Source organism: Dipodomys merriami, unplaced genomic scaffold, assembly GCF_024711535.1.
Source record: "Dipodomys merriami isolate MVZ:Mamm:240054 unplaced genomic scaffold, mDipMer1.0.p SCAF_5, whole genome shotgun sequence".
Lineage (NCBI taxonomy): Eukaryota > Metazoa > Chordata > Mammalia > Rodentia > Heteromyidae > Dipodomys > Dipodomys merriami.
The window spans coordinates 34,360,022-34,375,115 of NW_027206068.1; the positions used below are offsets into that span (position 1 = coordinate 34,360,022).

Consider the following 15,094-nt stretch of genomic DNA (forward strand, 5'->3'; position numbering starts at 1 on the left):
AATAAGCAGAACAGAATGGCAGTTTGTCATATCTGGAAGCTATCCACTTTCTATATAGGAAAAAATCCACTTATGATATATATTTATGGCATCCTTATTTGTCCTTTTCCATCCCAATATAATTAATCATAACTTCTTAGAAATATTCTCATATATATCAAGATATATACATACATTATATTTTCCAACATCAAAAAGCTTGTACTAAAGATGGTCATCATATTTTATCTATTTTGTAAATATCCACCCATATTTTGGGTAATTGATTTAAATCAAGAAACTAACCATGGTTTTAACTCTTCAAAGAATGAGAATTTTCTAGTCACTGTTACACTTACCACTGCCCAATAAAAAGACAAAAAGACCATTCATGCCCTGTAAAAGTAAGGCCTCCCCTTTTTCCACCTTCTAGCATAAATTCTACCTGTATTTGGACAAAATAGGCTTCTGTTCTTTCCATTCATCCATAATGGGAGACAATTTCAGAGCTTACACAATTGAGAAATGATTCTTATGTAATTCTCATCATCGCATCTGTTGCCTCTCTTAATTGTTAGTGAGAATGGATACTTTTTTTTCAGATAATTTATTCCACATTTCTCTTACACCATCAAGTCAATTTTGTTTATTCATTCGGTTACAGAATGAACCATTAAATCTACTCCTGAATGGCTTTTACTGGTCCTGATGCAAAAATCTATCTTTTGATTAGTTATTTATGAATGTGATATAGATTTACAAGACATAATTACACAATAAACTATTAAAACACCAAGAGAGTTCCAGTAAAAACAAGAAAAACACATTAAAAAGGACAAATGTTAGTGGTTACTAATACTTTAACCAGTGTTAGTCATTTTACAATGGTTGCCATTAAACTCCATATTTTGCTTTGTCACACATAAAAATTATTCTGATAATCAATTCAGCTAGATGGCAAATTTATATTACTTGTTAGTCCTTTTAATGACATGGTGATGACTTTATTAGCATGGGTAGTACAACATTTCTCAGGAATTTGGGTTTTCTTCCTGACATCATTATTATGGAAATATATCAAATTAAAAAACAAAACAAAACAAATTCACACTTCTATTCCTAAAGTATTTCCTTTCCCCACTGTGTCTCACAATGTACCCTTTAGTCTTCAGGTACCTGCTGCTGCTACTTTGGGGGATTTAGGCTTTTCGGGCTATTTGCAACCTGCTTCTTTCTGTTCTGTCCTGTAGGGAGAGTGAACTTCTCAGGAATAGAATCTGATATTTACAAGGCAAAGCATTCCAAGTTGACACGCGATCCTCACACGAAGTGAGGACCTATTCATTGGAGGTACTTCAGATCTTAGGTGCGTTTCACAAGAACGCGTTTCAGGTGCATGTGAAAGGTCTCGGAAGACTCTGAACCTAGGTGAAACGACTTTCTAGTTTGAGCTCCTTTCACACACACAAAAGGGTCTGAAAAGGTAACGTACCTTTATGTGACAGGCGTAGCCGGGGGTAGGGGGTTTCCGCCGTGCGCCCTCCGGGCCAGCTCTGCAGCAGGTGAGCGCACAGCAGCCAGGTGAGAGTCAGACCCGGGGATGCCATGCCGTCACCGCACAGCTCTACTCCAGGCAGGTTTGAGTTTTCCTTAGGACTCCCCTCCCCGGGGAAGCGTGGCTGGCGAAAAGCTTTGTCAGAAATCAAACGCGTTGTCATCAGCAACCACCATGCCCCAGTGCCATTTGTCTGGCTGTCTTTGGACCGGTCAGACCTGGGTTTCTTCCGTCAGTTGTTTCAGAGAGAGGAGCCAGAGGACGTTCCTAGCACCGAGCTTTCTGAGCCGTGCCCAGTCTGGAGCTGTCTTCAGGAACTCTGCCCGCAGAGTGGGGAAGGAGAGGCTGTATTTTGTTCATGCACCGGCAGGCGTTTCATTCAGAAAACAAACCCAGCACACACACGCGCCTCTACCCCCGCCAAGCTCTCTCCTTCAGCCTCCCCCAAGCCAGCCTCCTGCACCGGCTTGCCAAACAGCTACTTTGAATTCACCTTTCCCCTTGCTAATTAAAAACAAGGAGAGCCATTCCCTCCAGGAGTTGCGGATCCACCCAGCAGGGATGCCGTCTGTCAGAGCGCTGTGTTTACAGGAAAGTTCAGGCAGGGTTGAGCAGCTACTTGCTGTTTCTAGGAAGTATTTCTGGTCCACGTGCCCTGCCCGCGTCTCCCTCCCAGTTACAAGTCCTGGGAGCCTGGAGACCAGAACGGGTTTGGATGGTTGGGGTGGGGGGATGGGCGGGGCTGAAGGAGCCTATATAATAGTCCGATTATTTAAGATATAAGACAGGGATGCAGCATTTGAAAGGGCTTTAAAAGACTTATTCGCCAAGATTAAGCCTTGAATAAATACTTCATCTGTTTGTTCACATACCAGTGCCTAAATTATTTTTTTTCCACTGTTAACACAGTCTTTTTCCATAATTAAAGCTTTTTTTTTTCTTTTGCTTCCAGCATAGAAGTGTGACTTTTAACTCTTCGGAGCAAAGTGTCTTTCAAAGAGCCTGAAAAACAACAACAACAGCAACTATGTTATCTGTAATTGCTTCTTAGATGGATTTGGCATGGAATTCTTTGCCTAGGCAACATTTTAAAATCAAGTTAAAAAACTAAATCTTCTACCTCCCCTAGAGAATGTCATAAAGTCACTTCAACATTAAGAGAAAATACATTAGTCAATGATCTAGTTAAGGAAAGCGGTGAAGTTGAGAATGGGTCCCTGGTAAAGCGGGTATTAGAAATCTCAGGATGTGAAATATCTCAGGATCCAACTGCTGGGCAGCCTTCCAGTTTATTTTCAAGACACTCTGTTTGTGTAAATAAACTTAACACAATAGATCGACTTTGCAATCTACTTTCAATCAATCTCAAAAACTAAACCAAACAGTCTGGGGCTTCTGGAATGGAAATGAATAGCATTATTTTAAGATAAAAAAAAAAAACTGAGATAGATATTTGATCTGGCAGTTGAGTTACATCGTAAACAAATGGTATCAACTAGAACTTCTCTTATTCTGTACTTTAAATAGCAATGTCTACAGATAGGTTTTGGACAGGATGTGCTTAAAAGCATGTGATTATAAGAAAAAGATAACTCAGGTCACTGCAATATTTTACATTATATACAAGCCAAAATAAAGCCAACCATCCCTTGTCCACATATACAAGCAAGCAGAGTATATTTAGCAACATGTAAATGTCATTGGCTATTATAAATAATTAGATTTCTTATGTCAAGAAAAAATACAGACTCCAGATATTATTTAACATTAAAGCAACATGAACTATTTAGGAACTTTTAACCTGGGGAGGTCTCTGTAGATTCTTGCATATTTACAAAGCTGCCTTGATGAGCTACAGGCCTTATTGTGATATATTATACCTTCAAAATCACTTTTCTTTTCTTCCAGAATTGAAATAACTAGAAAATGGCAACTTTTATATTCATTATCTAACAAGGGGATTCTGGAAAAAGTAAGCGAGGTTCTTATTACTTTTATTATAAATTATACACTCATGAAACTGAAATTCTGCATAATATTGTGTCACTGCCTGTCCTGTTACAGAATTAGGCAATTTTCAATAGCATAACTATTTCATTAAGACAAAAAGTCAAGCTACTAAAAGTTTATGGAGGAATAAAGGCTACCAATGCCAAAATTTGTCTTCAGTTTTACAAAATCATTGCTCAGATTATGTTAGGGCAATTTTAAAGTACATACCAAAATATTGGATTCTTTGGGTTCTTCCAATTTTACTTTGGTTTATTTATCAGACATAATTTTCACCTTATCATGATCATATTGATGATCATGTGATATCATCATCATACCCCTTTTAACTTCCTGTCTGCAATAAAAAACATACAGATGTCAAAAAAATGATTAATAAAAAGCTAAACATCCAGAGCTATCCTTGGCTTCAAATTCCTTCCTATGGCTGTAGCTCAGAAATAGTCTTTGGCACATTATTAGTTATGCACTTGGTAAAATAAAATAATACTAAACTTCAGAAGCAAATTCACCATATAAGTTATTATCTAATAAAACAGTTTTGATGGCAAATGAGGCTTTTATTAGTAATCACAAAGAAGCCAAATATAATACAGATAAATCAGGGTCACATGACTTGGGAGAGAGTTTATTTATTTTTAGAAAACATGATAAATGGGAAAAAAAACTTAAACAAACTAACAAACGAAACAAACTGAGTTATCACCAAGAATGATTGGAGAGTTTTACTGGACTGAAGTGATTTAGGATTAGCCACAATATTTAGTGATTCCACTGTTGATTTGAGAGTAGCCAAGCTATCAGTTTGAAAAATATTAGACACTGTAAAAAAACTAGATGAGAAGAGAAATGAAGGTATGGATTGGGAAGTCAAGTGTTTCATTCCAAAAACTTCCATTATTGTTAATCTTAATATTAGTCTTACATCATTGTGTGAAGAATGTTCTGAATCTTATAAGAGAAAAAAGGGAGAACTGATTATATATCAGCAGTCCAGCTCCTCTATGAGTTCTGTCATAGTTTCCCCAATTTGAACAGAAGGACCATGAATCTCTAGATCAATACTTCCAAGGAGTCAGCCCAGACACTCTGTTGATAAATCTTATGGGACACTTGTTTATAAGAGCAGATTCCGATGCCCTCATCCAAGTTCTCAATTAACCTCAAATTTTATATATCAAAATTAGATATTTTATAGAGGTTCCTTTAGGCCTGTATTATCTAAACATTAGCCACTGGTTTGGCACACATACGATTTATATTGCAATAGCATAGTATGATGAAAATTCATCTTAAATGTAAAAAAAAGGTGAGAAGTTTGAAGTGACAGGTGGAGGTAGGGATAGTCTTCAATCTCCTCAAGAAGATCATTTTTTCTTCCCTTCTAGGAATATGGGAACAATATTTATCAGCAAAATGGCAGTATGTAAAATCATGTGCGATAAATATCCTATATGGGATGAGTAGTGACTTAGGTACTCCTAAGAAATTTTTCCACCTTTCTCAAATCTTCCCAATAGAAGAAAGGAAGACATCATCTCACAATGAAATGATGAAGACTCAAACACCCTGGGTGGTAGAATCAGCATATTGGGGACACTAGTCCTGTAAAGTAACCTAAACCCATAGTGGACTTCATATGATCAGGAACTAAAAATGTTAAGCTACTTGATTCATTTATTACTAAACCATAGCACATCTTTCCAGGATTTAATGCACCTACATTACCTGCTGTGCCTGAGAATCATGCTCTTAGATAAACACAACATCAGCAAATCCTTGACATTTTATTCCTTTCTTTAGTTCAGCAGAAATTACTAATATAGCTAGGGAGAGTTGTAGGCTAAAGAAGAGGTTAAGTATGTCAAGTGTCACTTTCAGAATGGAGTGGGGAATACCCTTGTTCTAATTGAGTACTATATGCGAAAATGATGACATGAACATTATTTATATGTGAATAATGTAGGACTACATCTCAAGAACCTTATAATTAAAGCCATTAATAGTCCAAAAATATCACAATAGCCGTGGTGATGAACCTTTTTTGGAGCTAAAGATAAAATTTCGCTGTGGTAGTTATGGAATTTCAGCTTCACTAATCCATCTTCCATTCCTGTTGGCCCTGCTATTCCAAGGATGTCCAGTCTGGAGCAGCTCAAGTGTCCCATCAATAGGCCCTGCTGCTGCAGCTGCTGCCACCATTGCTGCTGCTGGGTTTTACAAGCTAAGGCTTCTGATTCTTTTATGGGCCATTCAATTCAAATGCCTTAGATCATAAAATTTGTATCTGGATAACTATTACTACATTGTAGTGCGTCAGGAAGTTGAAGAGAAACAGCAAATGAAATTACTCTAGAGTAGAAGCCTATTGATAATGATCCATCAGGTCCAATCCAATCAACTGCTTGGCAGAAGTTAGATGCTGTTGTGATGTCACTACCAGGATAAAATATGAAATAAAATATGCCGGGTGCCAGTGGCTTACGCTTGTAATCTTACCTATTCAGAAAGTTGAGATCTGAGGATCGCAGTTCCAAGTCAGCTGGAGCAGAAAAAATCTGTGAGATTCTTATCTCCAAAAACTACTCAGAAAAAAGCATGAAGTGGGAGTGGCAGCGTGGTTCAAGTGTTCAAGTGGTAGAGCATTAGCCTTGAGCACAGAGAGGGTCAGAGTCAGAGTTTAAGTCCCAGGACTAGCAAACATAAATAAATAAATAAGTCAATAGAGAAATAAAATGTAAGATGAAATATTAAACTTAATATATGTTGGTAATTACTGGTTGCACCTATAGTGTTTGTAATATATTACCAGCAGTTTAAAAAATGTAATGTCATCCTTCAAACTGATTCCATCTTAATCAAATATAGTCCTTTTCTGTAAGCTATGCACCCTGAAAGGCATGTTGATAATTTAGTCAAACTCTGATAAGAATCCTATACAGTGGTAGTCATTTTTATTGCCTACACATAAGGTGAGTCTACCACACAGATGTTCAGCAATTTGCCTGAGGTGAAGTACTAGTAAGTTGCCCAGACACACATTCCAGAATCCAGGTTCCAATAATTGTATTGTCTTTCCATAGAGTGCAAAACTGTACAACAGTTCTTTCAAATAATATGCCAGCATAAGGCTATCTTTACTACATGTTAATAATGTTCATAGCTTTATAAACAAAACAAAACAGCAACAACAAAACATTCAATGCAGTTGGTACTTAGTCAACAACTGTTATCTGAGATTGAACTCAACTGATAAAGCCCTATAAGCCAGGTTAACTCAGATCATAAAAACTGACCCTTGTAGGCTGATTGGTCTTTGATTAGTCTTCTTGGGTTAGTAACAGAGTTAAAGACAGTAGGTAGAATTATCTTTTAAAAACACCTTTTAAGAAAACTAAAAAATTAATATTTTAAGAAATATTATGAAATTTGTCCTATATTTGAATGTGTATATATGTATATGTATGGATATACATATGTCTTGTTTTGGTTACAAGAACAGTAAGAAGTTCCATATCTTAGCTATAGTAAATAATGCTGCAATAAGCATAGTTGTGCTGGTAGCTTTAGTGTGGTCTTGTTTGTAAACATTTGGGTAAATGCCCAAAAGTGGGATTGCTGGGTCATAGGGGAGCTCTATGAGGAGTCTTTTGAGGAACCTCCATACTGCTTTCCAAAGTGGTTGAACAAGTTTACACTCCCATCAACAATGCAGTAAGGTTCCCTTCTGTCCACATCCACTTCAGCATCTGTTGTTATTAAATTTCTTCATTTTAGCCATTCTAACTGGAGTGAGGTGGTATCTCAATGTTGTGATTTGCATTTTTTTTATGGCTAGGGATGTTGAGCATTTCTTCATGTGTCTATTGGCCATCCTTCTTTCCTCTTCAGAGAAGTTTCTCTTTAAGTCTTTAGCCCACTTATTTATTGGGCAGTTGTTTCTTTGAAGATTTGTTGTTGGGGGATTTAATTTTTTGAGTTCAAGGTATATTTTAGATATGAGACCCTTGTCTGTTGTATGGCTAGTGAAGGTCTTCCCCCAATCCTTGGGCTTTCTATTGATCTTGCTAGCTATGTCCTTTGCCATGCAGAAGCTCTGCAATTTCATGAAATCCCATTTGTCTAATCTTTCTTTGATTTGTTGTGTTTCTGGGTCTCTATTAAGAAAATTTTGGCCTGTGCCAAGGAGACCTTGGGTTTCTCCTATTCCATCTTATAATGTTTTCAGAGTACCCAGATTCCCCTCAGTAGATGAATGGATCAAGAAAATGTGGTATATATACACAATTGAATTCTATGCCTCCATCAGAAAGAATGACATTCCCCCATTTATTAGGAAATGAAAAGGCTTGGAAAAAATTATATTAAGTGAAGTAAGCCAGGCCCAAAGAAACAGAGGTCCCATGGTTTCCCTTATTTGCAATATCTAGTATATGTCCGAGTCAAGCAGAAAAGGTCAGATAAGGTGATGTTAGGAAAATGAACCTTAACATATGTATTCAAATGTTTTTTTTTTCTTTCATGCGATTGTTTCGAGCACATTTATAAGATTATTTCTTTGTTGCTTTGTATGTCCCTCCCCCATAGTATAACCCCTGCTTTCACTGTATTTGATGTAGGTATAATTTGTGGAGGGGAAGGGGAAAAACAAATCATTTAAATAGGGATACAGGTGGACCCATTGCAACAATGAGATGTACAAGTCGTTATGTCGAAAACGAACTTTACAACTTTCGTGGGGGGGGGGCTGGAGAAGGTGGCGGGGAGGATTGGGTGGGGAGGGATGGGGGAGGATGGGAAGGGATGGGAAAGGGAAACAAAGGAGGAGGCTACAATGCTTGATAAGAAATGTACTCATTATCTTGCCCATGTAATTGTAACCCCTCTGTACAGTATTTTTACAATTTTAAAAAAAGAAGCAGTTTCCAAGAAAGGATTTTAAGGGCAATAAATCACTTGCAAATAGTTTTCAGTGTTTATATTATTTTATCCAAAAGATTCCAACATTTTCAAACAATGTTATCATTAATGTACCTAAACTAAAGAAAATATTTTATACTATACATAAAAAATGGACTCAGTATGAGACTAATAATAAATACCATAAACTGAAGTAAAGAATGTATCCATCTGTTGATTTCTTTAATCTCTCTTTCTAGACTTTTGAGACCACCCATATATATATTTTTTTCTTTTTGGGAACAACATGCTCAATTTTTCATGGTCAGGTTCTATATTATTTAATTTTTCAAAGAGAAAGAAGAGAAGGGATGGAGAGTGGGAGAAAAAATGATTCCGCATAAAAATTTTGTGAATTTTGTATTTTTTCAAATTTCCAGGCTTGAAACTGCTTTCATTTCTCCATAATCTATCATTTTCTAAATTATCCTTGTTAGAGGCAGACTCAAACCATTGACATGGAATAATTTATTCAATAAATATTTGCTGAGAGTGCATTATTTGCAAAGCACTTTACATACGCAAAGCATCTCTGAATATAGTTTATATTATTTTTACTTAATTTTATCTTGACCACTGACAAGCAGTAAATATGAGCATGTAAAGTAAAGAACACTATTATGTACCATTTTGAAAGAAGAGAAAGGATGTAGACAAATTAATTATCCTTAGTTGACAATAAACTAAGCAGAAAGTGAAATGTTATGTAATGGTTTAGTATCTTCAATTGACATAAAATTGGCAAATTCAAATACAAAAATTTAACACATCACATAAAGCTGCCATCAACTCATTGGTACCTGTTTCACACTAAGATAAATGATAACAAATACTAAGTTTAAATTGTAAAGAATAAGAAGGGAAATCAGAATGTTGAAAATAAATAATGTTTTGGCTTGGAAAGTGCATTTTAGAGAGCATAATGACAATAACAAATAAATAAATAAATGAATAAATTCTCGCAGAATTCCTATGGATCTTCTCCCCCCTACCATATTACCTTTCCATTACAAGTAACCATCCATTAAAGAAGCTGAAGAGAGAAAATAGAATATAGATAAAAGTATGTGACATTGAACCTATTGAATGAGATTTCAAAAATGAAATGAGAAATTTAAATTTTATTCATAGCATCATTTATTCTGCTTTACCATGATTTCCCCAAATGATTTGTCAAAACTTTTACAGTATGTCGAACTTTACAAGTTTGTGGGGGAAAAGGGGAAGAATTGAAAGGGACTGTAGGGGAAAAATAAAGGAGTGGATGAAAGGTTAACAATGCTCGATAGGAAATTGACTCATTACCTTGCTCATGTAACTGTAACCCTTCTGTATAGCATCTTTACAATTAAAAAAAATTAAGAAAAAAATAAAACAATCAATCACAAAAAAACAAAAACAAACAAACAAAACCCAAAACTTTTAGTCTGTGAGCCAGATTTTACATAAGGTAGGATTTCAGATACAGTGCTTCTGTATATGAGTCTTTTGCTTTATTATGGAAGTTATTTTCAGGGCTCTGAATATTTGTTTTGCACTAGCAGGTGGCTCTGAACATAGCATGAGCACCATGCGGAGGCTGCCCTGGGTACTACGGGTTTTCAGTTGTCAACAAAACTTACTGATAGGAACATGTTTGAGTGTATAATTTGTTTCCTATTACAAAATGATTGTTATTTATCCAGTGAGGATGTAAACTTTAAGTTAAAAAGACAGCAACTTCTCATGTATGATAGAATGGATCTTGCCCAGTTGAGAGAGAACATATTTAAGTGGTTTAGTAGAATATTTAAGAACATTAATATTTTTCTTCAGGAAGTTACTTTTAATTAGGACTGGTTGATGATAACTATAACTCCTACTTAATTCGTCTCTAACATTGCTATTACTATGACGATCATGTAATTGCTACATGTCTTCTTTACATAATTAGGATTATAATAAGAAATAAGGAATAAAAATACGAAGAGAAAGTATAAAATAGTTAAAGCTCTAACTTGATTTCACTTACTGTCATGACAAATGATAAAAAATAAAAGAATATTTTCCCAGAGTTATAAACTGAAAGAAGATTTACAACCCTGAGTTTTACTTTGTATTGAATAGGGCTAAGAAATTAGCATATTTCCTGGGATAATTTAGTGTGTGGGCATAGAACTATGCCTAAAATTAATTACAGAACACTTTAATACATTGCTTAATGATCTGAAGGCTGATCATTTATTATTGTAAAAAAGGTAAAAATGGAATTTTAATAAAAACTCTAGTTAAATAAAAACGCTAATTAGTATATTATGTTTGAATTGTAAGCTGAATGTGCTTTATGCAGGACTGAAATAAATAGCTGAAATGACAATGTGTATTACAAATAGAGTTTTAAAATGAAAGAGCCTATCTTGCCAACTATTTTCAATGAATGTGTGTGTGTGTGTGTGTGTGTGTGTGTGTGTGTGTGTGTGTGTGTGTGTGTGTGTGTGTGTGTGTGTGTGTGTGTTCTGGGGCTTGAACTCAGGGCCCAGGCAGTGTCCTTAAACTTTTTCACTCAAGGCTAGTACTGTACCACTTTGAGGCATTGCTCCACTTCTGGTGTTTTGGTAATTAATTGGAGATAAGAATCTCACTGCCTTCTGCAGTGATCTGGCTTTGAGCCATGGTCCTCAGATCTCAACCTTCTAAATAGCAAGGATGTCAAGTGTGAGCCATAAGGACCTGGCTGAAGTCTTTTTATAGCACTGAAACCGTGGCATATAATTCAGTTATTTGTAATAATATAATAATTTCTATGGTGGGACATAAAAATAAAATAATAAGGTTGTACCTGGATAAGGAATAACAAAAATAACCTGGGCTGGAAACAAAAGCAAACACACACACACACACACACACACACACACACACACACACACACACACAAAAGAGGTCAGTACAACACCTGCTTTGGATATACAACTCACAATTCATACCCTAGTGCAGTCAAAAAGAAGAAAAGAAAGGAAGAAAATAGGAAGGAAGGAAACAAGGAAGGAAGGAAAATGCAGATTGGTACAATTTCTAATTTCATAAACAAATGTAGTGCTTCCCATCTTAAAAACAAATCTCTGGTGGGAGTTAATAGTTCATGCCTCTAATCCTAGCTACTCAGGAGGCTGAGATTTGAGAACTGCATCTTGAAGGCAACCATAGCAGTAATGTCCATGAGACTTATATCTAATTAACCACCAAACAAGCAAACAAACAATAACAACAACAACAACAAAAACTAGGCATAAAGCTGAGGCTCAAATGGTAGAATGCTAGCCTTGAGCAAAAAGATAAGGACAGTGTCCAAGCTCTGCGTTCATAGCAGACAAAAACAAACAAAATAATAAATACATACATAAATAAATTTTCTCTAACTTCATTTATTCTCCAGTGAGCGATTCATTTCTGTTTAATTTATAGATGATTTCCTTCACACTATTGTCTGTATTGTCATTATATGCTTGCATCTTGTTTTCTCATGAATCTACAGTATCAGAACTTTGTTTTGGTTGCAGGAAGTAGAACAGTCCCTCCCTTCTCTTTCCCCAACCCCACATACAACTTAAACCCAGTGAATTAACAGATTTGGCTTTTAGCATAGTTTGGCCTACGTCCAGGTCTGGTGCGATAGGCTAATACCCTTTACTGACATGAATCTTTTTACCTTTCATGAGTGAGAAGTTTCAGTTTCACAGTCCAAACTCCTGCCATTATATCCTCTTTGCAGAAAATAACCATTATTTAGTCACATAAAGGATATGCCCTCTTCTTTGGAGGGCACTTCCTAGAAAGCTTCATATTCCTGTCCTCTAAATTTTTGACTGGCACAAGATTTAAGTCTCACAATGAATAACTTCATTTGATCTCCATCTTCTCCTCATCCTCTGTAATGCATGTGTGAACTCAGCCAAACTGAACTACTTTTCCAAGAATTTCTTTTCTTGTCAGTTTCTGGTTAGCATGAATGACAAGAGAGATTGTTGTGAGATCTAGAAGGTGGAGGTGAAATGACTATGGTTTTGGCTGCTTATGTATTGGTTTATAGAGAAGCCCGGGTCTTCAATTATTCTGTTTCTTCCAGGCCTGGTGTGTATCTTCAACCCCATGACTGAGGACATCAGCCTCTGCAGAATAGCCATATCATCAAGGTAAAAGGCAGCAGAAGCTGAAGCTGATTTCAGTCTGTCTTCAGGGGGTGCTTGTGTATACTTGTGAATTCCAGCTTATACTTGTTCTTTTTCTCCTTCATTCCATCCTACTCTTCCAGCATTGAGCATGAAAACAACAGCTTTTCAGAGATACATGAATCAGCTTCCACAAATGTTGAAGGTTATAACACAATGAGAAACCCATGTTTGTCCCCCACAAGGTAGTTTCTTTGATAAAACTCTGATATCCAGTCTTGTAGTCAGATTCAAGAACATGAGTTTTCATAACATCTAAGTGCTAATAATATCAAATTTATATTAGTATATTCAACCACTCTCTCTACCCTTCTACTAAATTCCATGTTGGCATATTCAAATGCTTTCTGGCAACTTGACTTGGATGTTGAGTAAGTGATCTTACTTTGATGTGTTCACAGGAGAACATTTGGTTTCTAACCCTCCCTTTACTCTCTATCTGTATACCTACTTCTTCTCTATCAGAAATTCTCTAGGGCCCTTCCTATAAATATATTCTGCTCCATATCATTTAATATAAAATTCAAACCCTTATAGTAGTCTACAAAATCCTCAACATTATTTATCTTTAGCTTCCTCCCTCACTCTACTCAAACCATGGCTTCTTTGATAGTCATCAGTTTGACTAAACAGACTCCTTCTTCTAGGCCTTTCTACCTACTATTTCCATGTTTATGTCAATATAAGTTTTATTTTATCAGAAGTAAAACAATATATTACAAAGAAAATAAATAAGAAGTAAAACAATATGTTACAAAGAAAATAAATACTTAGAAAATAAATACTGAATTTGATTGTAGTTCATAATACTGAACAAGAATGTCCTATATGTTCACTTTAGTAAATATACTAATATTTCTACTTGGGAAAATTAACATTTTTAGACTACTTTTTATAGCAAAAAGGTATGTTTTGAGTCCTGTTTCAATACTATGTTTGTGGATGGTGTGCTAGATCAATATATTTGTCTTTGAGCATTATTCTCTACAATCTGTAACATACAGGAAAAATAAAGTTAAATGAGATCAGTACTTTAAGCTGATGTGATTATATTCAAAAGTTCAATATACATATAATTCTCAATTTTTATATTACATATTTCAATTAGAATGTTCAAATATTTAAATAAATATGCCATTTCAATTTTTGTAGTTACGAAAAATCCACATGTTCTACAAATATACAAGACTTTTAAACATTTCTGTCATATGAACAATTAGTTGAATTTATTCTCTTAAGAACTACTTTTCAGGGAGGGGGAAAACAATGGAGGGGGTAACAATGTTCAAGAGGAAATGTACTCATTACCTCACTCATGTAACTGTAACCCTCTGTATAGTATCTTTACAATAAAAAAAAAGAACTACTTTTCACCAGGTACTATGGAAATTAAATCTACAAAAAGTGCAATTGATTTTTCAGCATTCAAATAGCAAAGCAATTTGTGCCATTCCTAATGTTTTATATTTTAAGAGACATTGCTGAAGATGGAGAATATCTCCTGGGTACTGTTTTAACTACAAGGCAACCCAACACTTGTTCATCCCATTAATGAAATGAGTGACCTTTACAGAAAGACAATATGCCCTCTCAGAAGAAAGGAGAGCTACTAACGCATAATCAATAGAAGAATAGCTTTAGCAAATTCTTAACATGGTCAGAATGTTAAGGGGGATAAAAGGCCTTTGAAAAGCTGCTGAGGAATTAAATGTTCAGAGAATACTTTTATAAAATATGTATCATAAACAATTTGACTTTATAAAGAGACTCATTAAGGGATTAAAAACCAAAATTTCTTACATCTTATGGAAGTGATGCATCTCAATGTATAATAATCACTAACTGAAGAAAGAATTAATATAAGTATATAAACTACTTCAAGTTAAAATTATGTTAATTTATTGATACTAAAAGTTAATAAACCCAAAGACCATTTGTGTATACTCACCATGTTGATAATAGTGGTGAATTCATCAATCAATATTTCATCATTATTTATGCAATTGCATGCATTAAATATGTTTTATTGTATGTTAATATAAATAAATTTAATAATTAAAATGTTTGATATAATTTCTTTTTTTATTGTGAAAAAACTGTACAGAAGGGTTACAATTACATTAGCAAGATAATGAGTATATTTCTTTTTTTAATTTTTATTTTTTATTGGGAAAATTCTGTACAGAGAGGTTACAATTACATGGGCAAGATAATGAGTACATTTCTTATCAAGCATTGTAGCCTCCTCCTTTGTTTCCCCTTCCCATCCCTTCCCATCCTCCCCCTGTACCCCACCCAATCCTCCTCCCCCCACGACCAAAGTTGTAAAGTTCATTTTTCTACATAACGACTTGTACATCTCATTGTTGCAATGGGTCCACCTGTA

At 35.2% G+C, this 15,094-nt stretch overlaps 1 protein-coding gene across 1 annotated transcript in view; it reads right to left on the reverse strand.

Moving 5' to 3' along the window:
• The window catches only part of Sema3e (semaphorin 3E), a 208,043-nt gene extending 205,853 nt beyond the window's left edge, over nt 1-2,190 (reverse strand). Inside the window, exon 1 of the mRNA XM_069996369.1 lies at nt 1,472-2,190. Coding sequence (XP_069852470.1) covers nt 1,472-1,697 — 226 coding nt within the window. The 5' untranslated portion in view covers nt 1,698-2,190. The remainder of the gene's footprint in view (nt 1-1,471) is intronic.
• Nucleotides 2,191-15,094: the final 12,904 nt, after the last annotated feature.